The 21,244-nt window shown below is 44.6% G+C and overlaps 1 protein-coding gene across 11 annotated transcripts in view; it reads left to right on the top strand.

Moving 5' to 3' along the window:
• The window catches only part of PRUNE2 (prune homolog 2 with BCH domain), a 266,030-nt gene that overhangs the window by 66,561 nt on the left and 178,225 nt on the right, over positions 1-21,244 (top strand). For all 11 annotated transcript variants that reach the window (XM_084770072.1, XM_084770076.1, XM_084770073.1 and 8 more), the window contains exons 5-6: positions 296-445; positions 2,953-3,047. In XM_084770072.1, the coding sequence (XP_084626198.1) occupies positions 296-445; positions 2,953-3,047 (245 nt within the window). The remainder of the gene's footprint in view (positions 1-295; positions 446-2,952; positions 3,048-21,244) is intronic.

The following is a 21,244-nucleotide window of genomic DNA, read 5'->3' as shown; positions in this document are numbered from 1 at the left end:
ATATATAAAATTGGTAGCATGGCAAGGCAAGTTGGAAGAGTGTTCTTTGATCCCTTAGAGGGGATAGAATTGACTAAAATTTTAAATAGTTTGCCATTAATGTCTATTTTGAAATAGTTTAAAACCAAGGCCATCTCATCTTCTGTGTTTGGGTGGAGATAGTTTGTTCCTTCTTCCCAAACTGTGCCCTGGAGAGCCCCTGAAGGCAGTACCTGAAGCATGAGGAAATTGATTTTCATTGTTCCTGTCTTGGCCAATGGAGAACTCAAGAGCATTTGTATTCATGCCTTGGCAGGGAGCATCCTGTTCAAGTGGATGACCATGGACCCCGAGCTCCCCAAGAAGCAGGAGGAGATTCTCTCCATCCTAGAAGAACAGTTTCCCAACCTGCCTCCAAGAGATGACATCATCAGCGTGCTGCAGGAGACCCAGCTCAGTGCTCAGGGTGAGTGACTCTCCGGGCTCTCTCACTGCTTCCAGGAGGAGGGCCTCTTGGGGGGAGTGTTGTCAAGGAGGTGACTCTAAGTATGCTTGAACTTTCTTCCTTCGTGTGTGTGTGTGTGTGTGTGTGTGTGTGTGTGTGTGTGTGTGTGTGTGATGTCTTAGAGGGGAAGTTCTAGAAATGCCTTCAGTATGGAAGCAAGCCTCCTATGTTAAAACCCCTTCTGCAGCCTTCTGCTTAGGTATATAACCAATCCATGAGTTAATGCTTATGGTCTCCACACTCGTCAAACGAGTTGTGTTTTGAGAATATCGCTGGAGCAATCCTGGAATATAGATGGAACAACGTGATTACACCATTCGGATTTCATTTAGAAGATAAAGAGAGAAGACGGCTAAGCCGAGGATACTGTTCTCTAAGTCCGGGCTTCCTTGGGGCAGTGGATTATCCACACCAACTGTTAATGAGAAGCAGCTGTATCCCAGTGAGAGCTTAATCAGCACAGGGTCCTGAAAGCACAACTTTGTGGGGATGATCTGCCTCCATCCCCATGACAACCCCACTTTCCAGATGAAAGCATGAACCACAGGCAGGCTTCTCTGCCCTCCCAGCATCCAGTACACACAGCTGTGGCAAGTGAGTGAGCAGGGCGGGACTCAACCCAGAAGGCCTGCCGTTAAGGAGAAAATACTAGATTACAAAAATTTCTCTCATATTTTGGAGTTCCTTATGGGTAAATTAGTTTATCTGAGGAGTCTCTTAAAGGCTTTATCCAGTAACTAAGCCCTACAGGATACCAAAGCTCACTAGGGAACTTTGAAGAAGAATTAAATCTGCACCTTAGGGTGGCCCCCTGTAGAGTGCAGTGGTGGAGGGGAGCAGGCCACCCTGGTAAGGCTAACTTTCAGGAATTTTGTGAGTTGGCTAATAAATACTAGATTAACAGTTTGAATTAGTCATGGTAGATGGTTTCACAAAACAGAAACAGATGAAGTACTGTAAACTAGGTTTAGTTGCTGTTTGTCAAACCAGCAGGCCACTGAAATAGTAAAGGCTCCCTCGTCTAGTGGGGATGAAGTCCTCATAGTGGGCTCTGGAGGCTAGTGAAGTTCTCAGATGGCCAGTGGAGTGTGAGGCTGGGAAAAATGAGATACGAAAAGGCAAAGAAGGTGGGCAGAGCCTTGTCAGCCTCTGCCACACATACAGTTTCGTGTGCATGAGTCGGGGTACAAGCGTATGCAGACGTCCGGTGGTGTGTACCTTCATTAATTTCCTGTACCACACCAAGCTGCTACTGTTGCAATGGAATCTAGGACTCAAAACAGGTCTCAGTTCACTCTGAGTCAAAGGAGAATAGGAGTAGCTGTTTCCCCATGTTGCTGTGATGATCAGCGTGTTCCATCCTGGCAGGTTGGGCAGCAGACTGTCTTCATACGCATCCAGAAAGAATGCCTGCACTTTACACAGCTTTGTAGAGAATCTCTCAATAGAGAATTCCAGTTAAACATGAAGGTATACCCATTCTTCTTTGCTTGTGATAGATTTCACTGAAATACTTTGGTCAGCTGGCTACAACTCTAGAGTTCTCAACAACATAGTCATTTTAGATTGTTCCTGCCATCAAGTAAGGATTCAATAAAACTTACTGCCAGAGTGTATTACAGGGGTGGCCCACTCAAATAAGATAGCTTTTGTTGATGCCATTGCTAGACAGGTTGGCACTACGCCACCTGGCTTGCTTGTCTTGGAGCTCTCTATGTAGCCGAGGTTGGCCTTGAACCTAGAGAGCCACTTGCCTGTGCCTCTCAAGTGCTGGAATTAAGATGCTCAACACAAGACCTGACTCAATTACAACAGTCATACAAACTACATTTATAAAGTACAACTTACATAACTCACACTAGCAATTACAAAACTATAGGGGAGTCACCCAAATCTGGGCCTCTTTCTAGGATTATTCGGCTACTTTGTATGGTGTGACTGCCCAATCCTTCCCCACGTGACCTGCTCTGGGACACTGGAGGCTAACACCCAAGTGTGGCCTGCTCCAGGCTGACTTCCTGGTTTCCTCTGGCTTTGATTTGGTCCATGAGGGCAGAAGGAAGGAAACTATGGCTGCACATTCTTTTCCTGCTTCATTCTTGCTGTGGTGCCAGGCTCTGGCAAATTCTTTTCTCTACTGCTAGCCCCTGTGCCTTGCCTTTTTTCTTTGCTAGTCTCTGGCCGCTTCATCCTTCATTTGCTCCTTTTTCCTGCCACCCTCTGTAAGTGTCCTGTCATTAAGAACCTCGTTTTGCACCATAGGGGGTAATTTCTATTTCCTGCCCTCATCCTGCCTGATATAGATGCTGTCATAAATGTGGTTTTTGACTTAGTGTTTATTACAGGTAAAAGTGGTCCTATCAATGGTCAAGCTTAGTAGAATAAATTCTTTAAGTAAACCCTTGACATGTATTTTTTTAAAACAGACCCCAAGGATGAGTTGCTTTTTCCCTCCTTGTTATCCACAGGTTTAAGTATCGAGCAAACAATGTTGAAAGATCTGAAGGAGCTGTCAGATGGTGAAATAAAAGTGGCCATCAGCACTGTGAACATGACCCTGGAGGTAAGGGTGTGGTGCTTTTCCAGTGGAAGTAGAGTTCACACAATAGCTGTCTGAACACCTGGAATACAGCATCCTGCTGTGTGAGTCAGTTCTCTGTGTGAGTCGGGTAACAGTTTGCTCTGAGTGTCAGAATTGCCAGGAGGTTATCCATGTGGTGGAAGCACTATGTATGCCAATGAAAACTGCTAGACCTGGGTTCTCATCTGAGGAAAATAAACCATAGCCACAGCCTTATACATCTGTGTGTGTGTGTGTGTGTGTGTGTGTGTGTGTGTGTGTGTATGTGTGTGTGTGTGTGTAATAGTGATTATAACAAATATAAATAGGTTCATTTGCATATTTTCTCTGTACAGACAAGTTGTGGTGTGGCCTTTGTAATCTATATGGGCACAAGCCATTTTCATGATCAGTGGTGACAACTCCAGTATTCACAGGGAGCCTTGGGGTCCTCCTTGTTAATGGTCAGCGAGGAATGAATGCTGTCCTTGTCTTTATTTCCTTCCTTAGTACATTACCTTTTGCCTACTTTGGGGGTTCCAACGACTTGAGTGTTAATCTTAATTAACCCAACTAATGGGAGCTATATCTTATAGAGGTCCATCTGTGTTTTTATGGAAGTCTCTCTCTCTCTCTCTCTCTCTCTCTCTCTCTCTCTCTCTCTCTCTCCTCCCCCCCTCTAGTTATAGATAGAGATAGATAGAGATAGATAGATAGAGATACTGTTGTATTTCCTCAGAAAAGCTACCACCTTTGATTGGATGCGTGTAGCTCAGAAGTATGTGGAGATGAAGTTTGTTACTTAGGAATCTGTCTTTAGAGTGGTACGTTGGTGTTTGTGTCTTCCTTGTGATGATGGTGACTGGCTCAGTGTGTCTATTTCTGGGGAATGGCTGGCATACCTAGCAGTGTCCACCATTTAGAAAACTCAAGAGCAAACTAGGACTTTCATTCTGCGACCTCTCTGTGAATTTGACCCCAGTGGATCAGCCTCACGGGTCAGCTTATAGATGCAATGAGCGGCAGGGGCCGGCTGTCTTCAGTGCTGGCATATAGCACTTCCAAGCTTCTTTTCAATGTGTAGATCAATACAACAGTTTCCAAGGACTTTCAGATTGATAAGTGCTCCATCTAATTAGTGTGGTGTGTGTGTGAACCAATACAAGAAATGTATGCAATTTGGGACGTAGTAACTAGATAATCACCTTCAATTAGAAATCTGCCTCGTGCCTAGAAACCCAAGCAGAACATGGATCTTGCAAGGGTCAGTAGCTCTGAGAATCATTTCTACTGGTTCAAGCCTTAGGGTTTTCTTTAGCTTCCCCCTCCCCTCTCCCCCTTCATTTAATGGCATCTTATTAGGTTTTAAATGGCTTGTTTGGAATTCCTTTCTAAATTAACATAGAACATCTCGTAATTGCCCAGGAAACTGTCTGTAGTTAGTGGAGTTATTTTAAGGCTATGGATATCAGACTTACTATAGTTTTAGTATACTTTCATTCACATTATAGTAGGATACAAATGGGCTTTGAACTGTAAATGTTTATCAAGCAGAATCAGAGATGGAGACGATGCTCTTAATCTTGACAGTAATTTCCATGGAGGTCCAGTAATTAATCAGGCAGTTAAGTATAATTCTGGAATCCCTGTGTGTGGTTTTCTGGGAGGAGGAAGGCATTTGTGTATATAGACAGGTACATGTGACATTCTCGCCACCTGAAAGCGAGCTGGAATGTTGTTAATACCACATCTGTATTTACACCAGAGTGATGATGTTGAAGAGAACGGAGAAATAGAGCAACGACTCCTTTGTAATGTGCTACCCTTTCCTTGGAAGAGAAAATGCGCTTACCCAGCGTGTCAGTTGAAAACCCATGCATAGTTAAAGGCAGAATTAAATTTTCTCCCTAAGGCATCCTGTGCCTCAGGGCTGTTTTCCATCTCTATTTGGAGGTGATTACGGCTCAGAATTCCTTTCTGATCCTCACCTAGCACAAAACAAAGACCAGAACCCCCAAAGTTATTGTATATGTTTTAGAGTAGTTGTTCAATGCTCCTCTCCATATGGGTATGTCCTAAAGGAGGCTCTTTGTTGTTTCCCATGGCTTTCTAACCAGGCTTATTCTCCGAGGCATGGTCACATTAGGTTGACACTACCTCATGGCCCCAGAAACTCTTTACTTCTTACCTCCAATCTCTGAACTCCTAGTCAATGCAGTCTCTGTGGCTGACCAACTGAAGACTTAAATGTGTACTATGAAACTCATTAAGTGTGAACTGGTTTCATATGTTTAATTATAATTAGATGCTATTTTTAGCTAACCAGGGGTACTATTTTGAGATGTCTTCAACTTTTGGGCACAGTTGTGGGCACATAGTAGGTGCTTAATAAATACAAGTATTCACCTGTAATTTGTTGGGATCTGACTGCTATATCTTTTTGAGCTTATTTACTTGTACACTGCAGATACCTAAGCCCAGGACCTTATGCTTCCTAGTTAAATTCTCTACCACTGCCTAGTTCTTGGAATTTCCATTTCATTTCATTTATTTACTTATTTTTGAGATAGTGTTTTCCTATGTAACTCAGAGTGGCCTTGAATTCACTTTCTTTGTCCCATTTGAAGCAGTTTCTTTCAATTATGACTGAAAGCTAACATCAGATAGATTTTTATTTAAATGGCCCACACATTCATGGATATTACCACTCATCCAACAGCTGAAAAACTGATTGAGTAGCTTTGCAAACTACCCAGCTGTTAAATCAGAAGAAGGCAATGGTGGGAGGCTCTATAGCTTATCAAGAAAAAGGGAGAAAGCACTTTGTGTGTTTGATGATCCAGACAAGGAAAAGGAAGAAAACATTTGATGGTCTTGAGTTGCTCTATCATTGTGAATTACATGACTTTTGTTTTCCCAATGACTCAATTAGCTTTCCTGAATGGAAATATTCAGAAAACCAAGAAGCTTTTTTCTTTGTAAAACACTCTGTAGAGTGAGCCACAGGTGTGGGAGGTAGAAACCCCCACTGGTGCTGATAGACAGAGGGATTCAGGTTTTCTGCATGCTAAGGAGAAAGCTTTTAGATCCCCTTTTGTCATTTTTATTATAGACTTCTCATAAGTGATGACTGTAACCTAAAATATGTTAATATTGGCTGTGGAAAGAGCTGCCATAAAAATCAAGTCATTATGGTAACAGAGTTTCAGAGCTTTGCTCAACGCACAAAGTTACAAATGAATGTGATTTCAGGTGTGACTAGTATAAAGCCTCGCCTGAAGTCGGGGCAGCACAGCAGGCCTTCTTTACAGAGAGGACACTTAGAAGCGAAGGCATTCAGTCCCTTTCCCCATTTTCTCCAAGCCATTTTGAGTCTGATTATAGCATGCACCCTGTAAGACTGTGTCTCAAGGGGTGACATCCAGTTCAATGATTAACGATTGTTGACTTGATCCTTTGGACCTTTTTATTGGTTGCTGACTGACTTGTCCATCAGAAAATGTTTTGATATTAAAGCATGTGATTAATTGGAACCAAAATTACCTTTATTCATTTACTAGCAAAACCATAATGATTCTGTTTATTGGGCCTATTTACACCCTGGTAAAACAGTACATTAAGATGTCTATATCTGTCCATTCTAGCGAGAAGCTACTGAGGTGGGTCATGGTAGCACTACAGAAATGGTTCCTTTGTTAACACTTCCTCAAGCATCTCTCTGAAGACTTTATATAGCACATTAGCATCTTTGCTTTGTAAGAATAAAGGTCTCAGGGAATGGCTGGATTGCTTTTTATCAGTTGCACTAGGATTTATTCACATACAGAGACACATACTGTAAACAGTTGCTAGAGCTGATGTAAAGGTGCTGTGATGTCTACAAACTGTAGGATTCAATGGAGATGTATTGTCTTATAGTTCTGGGAGGCTGAGGCCTCAGGTCAAGATGCTGGCAGAATTAGTGCCTGCTGAAGGTTGTGAGAATGAATGACGTTCTTTGGCTTGTAGAGGCATCACCTAGACCCAATGCTTTATCTTCAGGTCGTCTGTCCTTGGCGAATGGCTCTATGTTCTGACTGCCCCGCCCCCTCCCCCCATCCCAGCCTTAAGGATGTAAGTCACAATGGATCAAATCCCACCTAATGATCACATCTAACATGTTTATAACAGTCCTGTTTCTAAAGACAGTCACATCCTAAATGCTCCCAGTTAAGATTTTGGCATATGATTTTCAGGGGACATACACTGTGATGAGATCTCCCAGAAAGCTCAAGATAACAAAACTTACAATAGGATGTTCTATATGAACACGGGCCTGCTGCTGCCACATACAAGTCAGTTTACTGTAGAAGAAATGCCCTGCCAATCACAACTCCTAAAATTCAGTCCACATTTAGAGCTGATACTCAGCGCCATTCTGTTACAGGGCTGGGAGCTGGGGGACTCCTTCTAGAACGAGCACTGTTATCTGAAACATGGAGGAGAGAGCTCAAGGGCTGCATTCTGATGCAGTGACTCAGTGCACTGACTCATTCCATCCTGCACGGCGAGCAGTGCCCACAAGGTGCCTCGGAACACAGCACTTTCCATTAGCATGAAGAGCACAGACCAGAGGAACTCTGTGGTCACTGTTCCATTCCTCCCTAACAAAAGGGAGTATTTATTCAGGCCTGGCGAATGTAGGTGGCCCATCGTAACTTGTGATTTAAGACTGAGCAAGCCAATCTGAAGTCTCCACCATTTTAGGTACCAATGATGACTTCTTACTGCTTAAAGATTTTTTTTAAGTCAAGATGAAAGAACTCTTTAATTTGTAATAAAATGCATAGTTTCTTTTTAATGGAACTTTTTTTCTTTTTCTTTTTCAAGACAGGATTTCTTTGTGTAGCCTTGGCTGTCCTGGAACTTACTCTGTAAACTAGGCTGGCCTTGAACTCAGAGATCCACCTGCCTCTGCCTCAAGAGTGCTGGGATTAAAGGTGTGTACTGACACAGTCCTGCTTAAAGAAACTTCTTTGACTAGCATACTTTTTAAAATGTTAATAAATACTGAAGTGTTTTGAAAAGATGACTGTTCAAAGGTTTTCTACTCAACCAACAGAAATATATGGACAAGCTCTTCCAGGTCCTATTGTGTTTTCATTTGTAGAAGTTATTATTTTGAGTGTGTAGATATCTAGCGATCAAACCCAGGGCCTTATGTATGCCAGGCGGATGCTCTTCAGCTAAGCCACATCCCCAGTACTTCCAGGCTCTATTTGGTCTGTCAGCTTTCTCTAGCTACTGTAAAAGACATTGGCATGCTCTGTGCACATCAGAAACTGCAGTGAGAACATCCCAGAATTAATTCAACCCTCCTGGGACCCCAAGAGCTAGTAAATGCTATAGTGGTTCCCTACCCTAGTTGTAGCGACTCCAATATCTACAGCAGACAAGCCCCCAAACCTCGGAGGCTCAACACAGTCACCTGTTTCCACTCATGCAACAACCCCATTTGGTGCTTGGTTTGGGTGGCTGGGGGTGGTTGGGAAACTATTTTCAACATATGACTCCTAGCATTACCTGGAACGACATTTCTCATCCTCTCCCATACAGAGGAGAGGCTCTCGAGGGCCAAGGAAGGAAGGGCTTATGTATCCCATCATAGCAGAAAGTCAGCTGCATCTGCAAAAGGCCATCCCAGTCAGTGTTGGGGGCAGCTCATAAAAACTGGAAACCTGGAGCTCACACTCAGCCTTCAGAGAGCTCAACGGGCTGAGGAGCCCCCTTCCCAAGTAGCTCAGCGGCTCTGAGCCTCATTGTTCTCAACCCAGCTCTAAAACTCAAAATCATGCATGACTCCAGTCCCTTGCCATGATGCAACTTTTCCAAGTCAGTGCATAAAATGAAGAACAAGCAGCCTGCTCGGGCAGCACACTTAATGGTGGAGATTTCCTTTCTTTTTCTTTTTCTTTTCTTTTTTTTTTTAATTAAAACAAAAAAGAATGACTCTTTTTTAAATTAATTTATTCATATTACATCTCAATTGTTAGCCCATCCCTTGTATCCTCCCATTCCTCCCTCTCTCCTGCTTCCCCCCTTCTCCCCTCCGCTATGTCTGTGATTGAGGGAGACCTCCCCCCCCATATATGCTCTTAGGGTATCAAGTCTCTTCTTGGTAACTTGCTATCCTTCCTCTGAGTGCCACCATGCCTCCCCATCCAGGGGACGTGGTCAGAGATGGGGCACCAGAGTTCGTGTGAAAGTCAGACCCCACTCTCCACTCAGTGGTGGAGAATGTCCTGTCCATTGGCTAGTCTGGGTAGGGGTTTGAAGTTTACTGCCTATATTTTCCTTGGTGATGCCATAGTTTGAGGAGGACCCCAGGACCCAGATCCACCTGTCATAAAGTTCTTCTTGTAGGTTTCCAGGACCCTTTGGATCCTTCTATTTCCTCATAAAAGAATGACTCTTGAACATTGGAGGTAACTCCAAACAACCAAGCCCTGTGTAGTTGAGGTATTTAAACTTCACAGTTCTTAACACTGAAGAATCCCAAGGGGTTTGACGCAAATGACAAAACAGTTAGATGACTGTCACGGAGGGAGTTTAAGAATCTGTCTGTATGAGGCCCATGACGTTGGACTGAAACTTGACGTCCACTTCAAGCTAATAATTCATAGTTTCTTGGATTCTGGGGTAGAACGAGGAGATGGAAACTGGACGTGGAAACGTGGGCTTTCATTCCCACTGTGGTATGAGTGCCGTTCCTTACAGTGGGAAGCAACTGGCTTGAGGATCAGAGGCTCTCTATTTAAAGACTATTTTAAGCAGCTGAAGCTTGGGACACTTAAGATCTTTGCAAACTATATTAGGCATATTCCGATGATGGGCAAAAACATGTCATCAACAGTGTATTGGTTGCCTTTCTGTCACTGTGTGGTGAAATGCCTTAGAGTAATCAATTTATAGAGAAGAAAGGTTTGTTTTGGCTCATGGTACTAAAGGTTTCAGTCCATGGTTGGCTTTGAGTTTCCGGTGATACGGGACATCATCGCAGGATGTTTGGTGGAGGAAGCTGTTCACCTCAGGGAGGCCAGGAAGCTGAAAGGGAAACCCAAGGGGGCTGGAGGTCCAATATCCCTTTCAAGGCCACATGCTAGCTGCCTAAATTCCTTCCACTATGCCCAACCTCCATTATTTCCCAGCACTGTCCCGGGTTGGGAACCAAGGCTTCAGCACAAGGGCCTTTGATTCAGACTGCAGTGCAGCTAAAAGTCTGAAAGATGTACTTTAAAATACACTAAAATGGAATTTTTATTTTGTTTCTCCAAATAAACTCAACTTGGGGGTAATGTGTATCTCAACTGATAATTTTCTTTTTTTTTTTAACCTATTGATCAATTTTAAATGGACCTTAGTGATTCATAAAACACATTTCATCTAATTCTTCTCTGTAAATGGATTTCACTAAACGGTGCCATATCCCCTTTTACATTTTCTAGCTATCACTCTGCTTGCTACGATCTTAATATTTGCATCTCTCCAAGATTGATATTGAAACTGAATTCTTAGCACAGTAGTGTTGGGGTGTGAAAGCTTTAGGAGATGATTAGGTTAAATTAGATGATTTTCATAATGGCTGTTTCTAATTTACAAATAATGGCTTTGCATATTTTCTGAAATTTGACAATCGTCCCTTGCCACTCCTTACAACATGGTGCCAGCACTCCACTGGGGCTCTGGCTCTGATCCCTGATGTGAGAGGGAGCAGGGCACGTGACAGTGGGCAGGAAATGGAGGTGGCCAGCTTGGGACACACTCTACCCAAGTATGCAAGCTTGTTTCTGGTACCCGGTGCTGTGTCATTAAGTGCAAACTTTCTTCTCTAAAGTATTCTCTTTCTTATCTACCCTGTGCCCACAGAAGATGTTAGCATATAATCTGTTTGTGATGTGATTCAAGCACAAGGCCACCAGACCTTTCAGGGGGTGCTTGTAGTACATGTAGAAAGTATATCCCTTCGGGAGATACAGGAGCTGAGGTGCTGATAATTTTTTAAAGGTAAACCAATCAATAGATGTTTTTTAATAATCGAAGAAAAGATAGAAACTTAATTTATGATCGTAGTTTACTTAGCTAGTTTCATGCACTTTGGCCAAAGGCACTGCCTTTTCAGCACTTCACAATTTTAGTTAGGATTAAGAGTCTAGTCATGTTTAAAGCACTAAGCAGCATTAATGAGTAGTCTGCAAGAAACAGCTGTGGCTGCCTCTCAAGCTGCTGGGCACTCAGGCTGAAGTCACCTCCACTGTTCGCTCCAGGGCCTCTACCACCTCCTTCCTGCAGACAGAGTCAGTCCTCTCAGCTGCTTCCGTCTGACAGCGCTGCTCTCCCTTCTATCCACTGCGAGTCTGTCATTTTAAAAAGCCACAGTCTTTTGACTCCTCATCGAAATGCCTAGGGTGTTCCCTTAAGATGGGTGATAATTCTTTTCTTCCTGTCTGGGGCATCTCTTCTTAGTTTACCATTCCATTTAGGGAATGAACGGGCATGTTATCTGAGGGCATTTAAAATACACTCATGCATTTTAAATTTTTATTTCTTGTTTTTAATTTAATTTTATGTTTTGTTATATCAGTTAATTGATTATAATTATATTTAGTTACATCTAAATTTTATTTGTATGTTTTTGGTCTCTTTCTGTCCCTTCCTCTCTCTCTCTCTCTCTCTCTCTCTCTCTCTCTCTCTCTCTCTCTCTCTCTCTCTTTCTGTGTGTGTGTGTGTGTGTGTGTGTGCGCGCGCGCGCGCGCGCATGTGTGTAGGTCAGAGATTGGCACTGGGTATCTTAATTCCTCTCTGTGTGTATTGAGGTAGGGTCTTTCACTTGGCGAGAGCTTGATGATTTAGCTATTGCAAAATCCCCTGAGTCTCAAGCTCTGGGTTCAAGTAGGTGGCCACACCTACCTATTACTGAGGATGTTACTCTCATCCTCCACTTGGACACGAAGTGCTTTCCCCGCTGAGCCATCTTCCCTGCCATCAGTTTGTCTTTTATAAAGAAAAAAAATATTTGTCTAGACCCTCAAAAGTAGTAAGCAGGAACTCCTTTCACTAGAATCCTTTCCAGGAGGAGGTGCATGGTCCTTTCACTCCTGAACTTTCTGAGGACTTTTCCCAGCAAGAGCCCATGACAGCTGTTCTCTTGCCACTGTCACTCTTTTAAACATCTGCTGGTATTTGGGAAAGTCACAGGAGACTTTTGTCATCCTATCCATACCACAAGATGACAAAGAAACCAGAAACAGCCAAGTAAGTTAATGCACTCTCTGCTTAGCATGGAGGGAACTGAAAGAAAGCACAACCCAGATCTATTGTGACAATTGCAAGTTTCTTCTTAGCTCAGGATCTAATTCTTTTCTACATGTTTCCTCGGAGAAAGGAACCCCTCAGGCCACAATGCTACGCTGGTATAGCTGCACTTTTGCTCTGTAAATACATTTTTTTAAAGTGTGCCGGTATGTCATTTTGATGGCTTAATTTCTGAAAGGATTTGGCTAATTGCCTTTTTAGGAGTGTACTCGGACCAGTTTGAGCTGCCCTGAGCTACTTTAAATAGCGTCTGTTGGCTACCTCTTCTTCAGTTTCTTTTCCCTGTCACCTGCCTTCAGAATTCTTTTGCTGATTTGGAGACCTGACCCTGTTTTAAATTAGTTTGACTGTAACATTCCTCAGAAGCACGGGAATGTTTTAATGGTTAATTACTACATTGTATCAAATTGTCACGGAAAAACAAGTTGCAAAACTAAAGGAAATGTGTTCCTCTTCTTGTGACAGAGAAATCTCTTTTTAAAAAGACAGCATGCCTTTAATCCCAGCACTTGGAAGGCCGAGTCAGATAAATTGATGCAAGCCTGGTCTTCAGAATAAATTCCAGGACAGTGAGGACTTCACAGAAACACCCCACCCTCCCCAAAAGACAACAGGCAGAGACGCCCCCTCCCCTCTGAAAATAATACCCAGCTGGTTCCCTAAGAGACGAGACTGTTTTGGTACACACTAAAAAGAAATAGTTTTTGAGTGGTGATTCAGAGAAGCAGGAAGGGGCAAACGGAAGGAGTCTACTTTTACTGTGTAGATCTTGTCCTTATCCGTTATCTAGAGATGGTAAAGGTGCTGCACCGGCTGCCCGAAGAGCAAGCCAGTGGTGCCGCCTAGTGTACAAAAGGGGAAACAGGTCGTGCCGCTGGAACTCTCAATATTCACTCTGTCAACTCTTCTGGAGATGCTGGCACCCATCCTCGGGTGTGTACCTCCCGTCTCATCCTATGCCTGAGTGTTACCATACACTTAGTAGGCTGTGTATGCCTTTCATTTTGTCTTCACACTGCATCTCCAAAACCAAACCTTGACGTAAAATAAGCCCCATGCTGCCAATTCTATAAGGAAACGCTGAAAGACTCTGTTAAAAGTTCTTTTCAACGTTTAGCACTGTGGCTGTCCTTTGCCTTGCGACATTTTAGCCTAATGTTCATTTTAGGGTACTGACGTGAAATCTAGATTCAATGTCTTCACAAATTCGCATGCCAGGCACACATTTTTTTTTGTGGACTTTAAATTGCTTTCTTTTTATGCCAAACCAGAAGTGAAGCAGTAATTTTTGTGCCTGTCTATGAGGCTCGAAGAAAGCAGCTCTCAATCCCCACTGTACCCACCTGAGTCCATCTCACCTATAGCCCAGCACCTGGCTGGGGCATCACTGAGGCAACAGGGTTAAAGAAGAGGGCTGGAGTGCACGAACATACTTCATTAACTTGGTCATTTACCCATTAACGTACATATCTGTTCATAAAACATTAGTTGAGTAGCTATTATGTGCCTGAAGTATGTGCTCAATCCTGTTATTCACTGGTCTCTCTTCTACTGTGTTTACAAATGGTTGGTCATTCTCAGTGGTGCCAATCATTAAATACGAACACCAGAGAAACACAGAGTCTGATTTGGGAGAGGAACACAAAGAAGAAACTGTGCTCAGATTAATTTGAAAGAAAACTAGGAACAGTATATAAATGTTCGGTGTGTAAATGAGACTTTAGCGGGGTAGGTAGTGGAAAGTAAAGGTTTCCCCTTGTTTTATATAGCTCAGTGGTTCTCAACATTGTTATACATTTTAATGCAGCTCCTCATGTTGTGGTGACCCTCCGCAACCATAAAATAATTTTTGTCATTCCTTCATAACTATAATTTGCTACTGTTATGTAATGTAAATATGTTGATATTTCTGATGTTGTGAAAGGGTCAGCCGAGCTCAGGTTGAGAACCACTGGTCTAGATGAAGGACAGCATTCATGCTACAGCTGAATGGGAGGACATGTATTCAGTGCTGAGTTAGAAGCCTGGGGAAATGGCCTAACCTTCAGGCTTGGATCTCCTGTGGATTTAGTTCTGGACAGGCTGCTGGGTTGATTATTGCTGCATAACTCTGAAGAAGAACAAAAGCAGGAGGCTGACAGACAGACAGGGAGAAGGGTGGCAGGCACATGATTAGGAAATCAGAAGGGCAGCTATAGCGCCAGCTGTGCACCACTGGCTGACTGGCAAGACCACAGGACTCAGGATTAGTAAAATGCTGGTTTGATTTCTCCATCAGGGAAGAGGCTGAAGTGTCCCTACTGATCCAAAGTGTACCTGTGCTGTAAGATGGGACCAAGAAAACAGATTATTTCAGACAACCCAGAGTCCAGAAGGCTGGGCAGGGTGAAGGGATCACAAGTAACAGTTGGGTGTCAGAAGAGCTGGGAAGGTGGCCAAGGGGTACAGACAGGTACAGACCAAGGTCAGACCATGAGGTGAGGCCACTGCCTAGGTACAGAGCACTGAGGGCAGCAGGAACAAGGCTAGAAGAGTCGCGTTTGCATCCTTAGCTGTCACCCAGAGGCAGACAGATCCATGGCACTGGAAAGACTTAGGAAGCCCCTTTATGCAGATGTTCTCACAAAGTATCAGCATGTCACCTTGTGAGGTCTGAAGCCACACTGAATAGCCAGGGATTTCAAATGTCAAAACAAGTCACAGCTCTTCTTGGTCACAGAGAAGATCCAAGCACCACATGCTTCCTCCAGTTAGAAACAATGTGATGGATGCAGAAGGCAGCAGACATCTTCAGGATGTGCTCAGTTGTTTGGATGAGTGAGTTCCTCTGCCCAGCCTGCAGTGGGCAGGGAGCCCTTAGCCCGTTTCCCCCACTGTAAAGGGAATCTATTTATGGTACAAAACCAGAATTCACAAGGCCTGTTCTAAGCCCAGCTTCAGATTCTTTGGGTTTATGAAAGTGCCATGACTAAGTCAGGCTGGCCCCTTCTCTCCGCTGTGGGTACTTCTGTGGGTATGACCCTATTCTGTGGAAATTAATGTTCCAAAATAGCATAACTTGTTTTTCTCATTCTGCATCTCAATTCTTCAAGTCAAAGTCACAAATACTCTATTTCCTAATGCATGACACTTTCTGAGTTTGTGCAGTTTTCTCCATTATATGTTGGTACTGAGAACCTTATATACCAAGATCATAGAGGCACCCACAAAATGGTGTGGATGATAAGCTAGGAGTCACAGTGCCTGCGCTGGAGTCTTGGATTGGCCACTACCAGCTCTGTAACTATTTTAATGCTGGTAACTTAACATTGTGCATCTCATGTATAAGATGGGAACTTATTATTTCTTGACTCTGTCAAGTAGTTGTACTGGGGACCAGGTTAAGAGTAGCAACTACTTAGAATGGTTGTGGCATATGGTAAGCCATTTCTAAACAGTACAAGAAATTATGTAAAGCAATCATTTGGATCCATCTAGTCTGCAAACATTTTCAGACAGAAAATAATTTCTTTTTTGTTTTTTAGAAAACAGTTTCATCACTAACAAAGTATCAGTGAATCTGAAGCTACTTCCTTAATAAAAGCTGAAGAAATATCAAAATTGTTGCTTATTTTGACTAAAAAAAATTAATTATTTGTCTGTATATTATGTGTGTGTATATAGCCCAAAAGTTGATGTTGGGTCAATGTTAGTCACTTTATCTCACTTACTTATGTTTTTGAGACAGGGTCTCTCACTAAACCTGGATGTCACTGATTCTGCTAGGCTGGCCCAACAGTAAGCCTCAGGAATCCCCCTACCTCTGTTCCAGGACTGTGATTACAGATGTCACGTTGCAGATGTGTCTGTTAGAGCTGGCCACTCCGTGACCAGTTGTTCTCTGCGTTTTGCTAGGTTATGGTTTTCTGTGATAGTCTCTGCTGCAAAGACACACTTCTTTGAGGAGGAGTGAGAGCTACACTTACCTGTGTGTACAAGCACATGAGCTAAGGCTACAATTAGGAATGGTGCTGGTCTAGTAAGTGGCAGTAGAAGGTTGTCCTCCAAGAGCATAACCTCTCTAGCCTTGGGTAGTTGGGTGGATTTCCAGTACCAGGCATTTTCCCCTCCTTTGAGTGGCCTTAAGTCCAACTGGACAGCTATTGGTTACTGCCATGATATGAGTGCCACTATTGTGCCTCTAGGGATATCTTGCCATGCTGGTCATTGTTGCAGTTTATTGGCATCTCATATGGGTAGGACTATTGATTGCTTCCCCTGTTGTCATTTTGAAGAGCATCTTCTGGCACTATGAAAGCGAATCTTCAGGAGGTTTTCAAGTTCTGACAGGTTTTTGTTTTGTTTTGTTTTGTTTTGTTTTGTTTTGTGACATTGGGGCATTAGACTTGTTTGATGAGTGATTAAACTAGGACAGTGAAGGAAAGTGAATGACCTCAAATCACAGGGTAAATTTCCAAGCAGAGAATCTGACTCTGAAGGCCTAGTGTTTCCTCACTGTTATGTGTTGGGTCACAGAAGAAAACTAACTGCTCTGTAGATGACTGTCTAGGCTGTTTTTATTTTCACCTGGCTGGATGAATTAGCTGGCTGTGGACACAATGCAATAGTTCTCGTCTATGAAGCAAAAACAGCAGCTCTTGTTTGTTTACTATTCTACATGAGTGACAGTTTAGCATTTCTCAAGGTTTCTCGGGTCCTGTCTGAGCTCAGTCACGTGGATGCAATCAGAGGGCAAGGTGTGGCTAGGGGCAGCTGTCCTCGCTCACGCAGCTGCGGCTCCAGCTGGAAGGCTGTGATGAATCTGGGTAGTGAACCTTGTCTCCATGCGGCCTTTCATCCGGGCTTCTTCATATGAGAACAGATCCCATCCCAGACACTAGAAGCAAGAGTGCTAGAGGTCAGGGCTCATGAGTCCCTTGAGGTCATACCGTGTTCTGTCTATTGAAACATGTCACCGGTGACGCTCTAGACAGACTGAGGTAGATATCCCACCTCCAGATGAGAGAACTTGAAAACTATCCATTAGTGCTTTCCAACAAGCCTGACTCTTTCTTAACTAGTTTTTCATCCTCTCGGATACCCAAATCTTCAGATAGACAAGTCAGCTCACAGTGGGGTAGAATTTGCAAATGGTCTCCACACATCCTTCCTTATACATGGAATCTCTAGATTACTGACAACATAAGCATCATGTCAGTAATTTACACCATATTGTTTGGGGAATCATGATGTGCTAAATGTCCGAACATGTCCAGTTATTTTTCCCAGACATTTTTTTAAAATTTTAATGTATTGTAATTTATTCAGATTACATCCCTATTGTTATCCCCTCACTCGTATCTTCCTGTTCCCACCCTCTCTCCCTCTTCCGCCCTATTCCCCTCTCCTAGACCTCTGACAGAGGGGACCTCCTCTCCCACCATAAGACCATAGCCTATCAGGTCTCATTCAGATAGCCAGATTCCCCTTCTTCTGTGTGCCACCAGACCTCCACACCAAGAGGAAGTGCTCAAACTGGGGACACCAGAGTTCATGCTAGAGGCAGTACCCAGTCTCCCCAGAACCATGGAGAATGAGCTGTCTATTGGCTATATCTGAACAGGGGGTCAAGGTTTACTGCATACACTGTCCTTGGTTGGTGCAAGTTTGTACAGGCCCCCGTAGGTCCAGATCCACTGGCCTTGATGGTCTCCTCGTTCCCAGACATTTTAAAGCCGAGGTATTTAATTCACAGATTTCAAGCCCGCAGGTTCAGAGAGCTGGACATACCTGTACCTTTTAAATGTCTTGGCTGTCTAGGGTTTTGTACAAACAAACACTGGCCTATTGAAGTTCTTGAGCTAATTGGGAGAGTCCTATTGACCAGGCACACAGAGAAAGAAAGAACAGTGATGAAGCCAAGTTCTTCTTGCTTTTTGTCTGATCCATCTTGTAAGTGTTGCCTTGGAGATGTAACTGGGGCTCCCAGACTCCACTTCTCTCTTCAGACTCTCAAATCTCCCCTAGCAATGAAGCTTTTTTACTACATACTTTGAAAATACTCATAAAGCTTTCCTTTGATTTATGAGAGTTCAGGAGGTCAGGTTACATGTGTCCATGCTAGGCTGAGGAGCAAGAGGAGACTGGAGGGGTTCCTATTTATTTATGATAGAATTTGAGCTTGAAGAAGTATAATGCAGACACTCTTGGTCCCACTCAGAATAAGCAATGCAATCAATTAGGGTAATTTTAGGAAAGTCCAATGAGGTGAGTCAGTTACTACGTGAAGGCATGGTGAGGGAACTAAAGGGAAGACCGATTTACCTCAGGGGCTACCACTGAAAGGTAGAGAGAGCTGCTCAGAGCCTTGGAGCGTATGGTCTAAAAGAGATTAACCTCAAGCAGGTTTGACAACGAAATGGCCAGGTTCTTCGCAACATCTCCTGGGGATGTTTTATTGGCTGATACCTCCAAGAGTTTAGAGTTCAGGAGAGGCTCTAGGTATTTTCAGAGGAGCTTTTGACTGTGTCAGGGAGCAGGATGGAGGAAGACAGAGACCAGTGCTGCAGGACAAGTGGGAGAGGATTTGCCAAGAGACGTGTAGTTCAGTGCTTCAGGGAAGGCACCAAGAAGCCTATCACCTGGAACACCATGGCGTGTGGATGTGGAGGTCTGTCTTCAGTTTCTGTTGCCATAACTGAGTGCCATGGCCTGGGTGATTTTGGAGGATGATAAGTTCAGCTTCCGATCTCAGTACTGGTGGCTGAGAATTAGAGCGCATGTTTCACCACTGCCAGTCTACACTGAGGGGAGTCAGTTCTCATGACAGGAAAGGCACCTATGACATGAGGAGGACGGTATACAAGAGACAGAATGGAAAAGGCTTTCATAACGAAGCCATCTGAGCTAACCTTTCAATCCATGAGTGGATTAGTCGCCATGTCCTAATCATCTGCAAATGTCTCATCTGGCTCTACCTCAAATCATAGCACATGGATACAGACTTTTGCAAGAAAGTATATGGCTTTAAACTCTCACCATCTTAAAGGGACAAGAATAAATGAAGTTTGGTAGTAAAAGAGAGAAGGAATATTGAAACATGTGGGTCCCCTAGGAGTAAAGGGAAGGAATGTCAATATAAAGAGGGAAGGGTACGCTGACTGGATTGCAATGGGTTCTGAAATCTTCAGTAAGCCCTCAGACTAAGAAAATGGTTGGATGGATTCAAGAATCTATGATAAGCCAGACCCAGGCCGTGTGAGAGGGACAGACCCAGGCCATGTGAGAGGGACAGACCCAGGCCATGTGAGAGGGACAGACCCAGGCCATGTGAGAGGGACAGACCCAGGCCGTGTGAGAGGGACAGACCCAGGCCGTGTGAGAGGGACAGACCCAGGCCATGTGAGAGGGACAGACCCAGGCCGTGTGAGAGGGACAGACCCAGGCCGTGTGAGAGGGACAGACCCAGGCCGTGTGAGAGGGACAGACCCAGGCCATGTGAGAGGGACAGACCCAGGCCGTGTGAGAGGGACAGACCCAGGCCGTGTGAGAGGGACAGACCCAGGCCGTGTGGGAGGGACAGACCCAGGCCGTGTGGGAGGGACAGACCCAGGCCGTGTGGGAGGGACAGACCCAGGCCGTGTGAGAGGGACAGACCCAGGCCATGTGAGAGGGACAGACCCAGGCCATGTGGGAGGGACAGACCCAGGCCGTGTGAGAGGGACAGACCCAGGCCGTGTGAGAGGGACAGACCCAGGCCGTGTGGGAGGGACAGACCCAGGCCATGTGAGAGGGACAGACCCAGGCCATGTGGGAGGGACAGACCCAGGCCGTGTGAGAGGGACAGACCCAGGCCATGTGAGAGGGACAGACCCAGGCCGTGTGGGAGGGACAGACCCAGGCCATGTGAGAGGGACAGACCCAGGCCATGTGGGAGGGACAGACCCAGGCCGTGTGAGAGGGACAGACCCAGGCCATGTGAGAGGGACAGACCCAGGCCGTGTGGGAGGGACAGACCCAGGCCGTGTGAGAGGGACAGACCCAGGCCATGTGAGAGGGACAGACCCAGGCCGTGTGGGAGGGACAGACCCAGGCCATGTGAGAGGGACAGACCCAGGCCATGTGGGAGGGACAGACCCAGGCCGTGTGAGAGGGACAGACCCAGGCCATGTGAGAGGGACAGACCCAGGCCGTGTGGGAGGGACAGACCCAGGCCGTGTGAGAGGGACAGGCTTGGTCTATGTTAGAGGAATAGCATTTTCCTCAGACTTTATCTAAGAGGCTGAGGAAATCAAGTGGAAACCAAGCTGATCTCAGCTGAGAGGGGAGAGGAAGCGCCATCACCTAGGAATGCAATAGAAATTCGTTGCAACTGTCTGGGTGCAGAGATGGACAACGGCGTTTGATTGTAATAGGCAAGCAGGTGGTGCTTTATTGCAGTTGTCCAGGGGCACGAGCGGATGGAAGGTGTGGGCTCTAGCAGTTCCTCAGATCATGTGAGACAGCAGCAGTGACCAGCAGGGGGCTCTAGCATTTGTACCCTCCATGAAGTAAGAACTTGACCACGCCTCTTCAAGTCCCATTCTTACGCTTCCTAGCAATGCTGTCCCAAACTAGTTAACCTGTTGATGAGGAGCAAAAAGGGCTGGGAGAGAGGAGCTGAAGAAAAGACCATGTTCCCCTCAACTAGCAATGAGCCTGGCTGGGAAAAGGTCAAAGTGTAACTCTCCTCATGATCATACCTATGCCTGTGACAAGGGTTGGGTGTTTAGATCAGCAAGCCTCACGTTGTGAAATAATCATGAGAATGATGTAAACTAAGAGTATCCAGAGCAATCATAGGGTTACTAGAAGTTTTATGTAGGATCGTG

Source organism: Acomys minous (genome assembly GCF_964271855.1).
Source record: "Acomys minous genome assembly, chromosome: 2".
Taxonomy (NCBI): domain Eukaryota; kingdom Metazoa; phylum Chordata; class Mammalia; order Rodentia; family Muridae; genus Acomys; species Acomys minous.
Note: the sequence above shows the minus strand (reverse complement) of the source record. Positions and strands in the feature narration are given on the sequence as shown.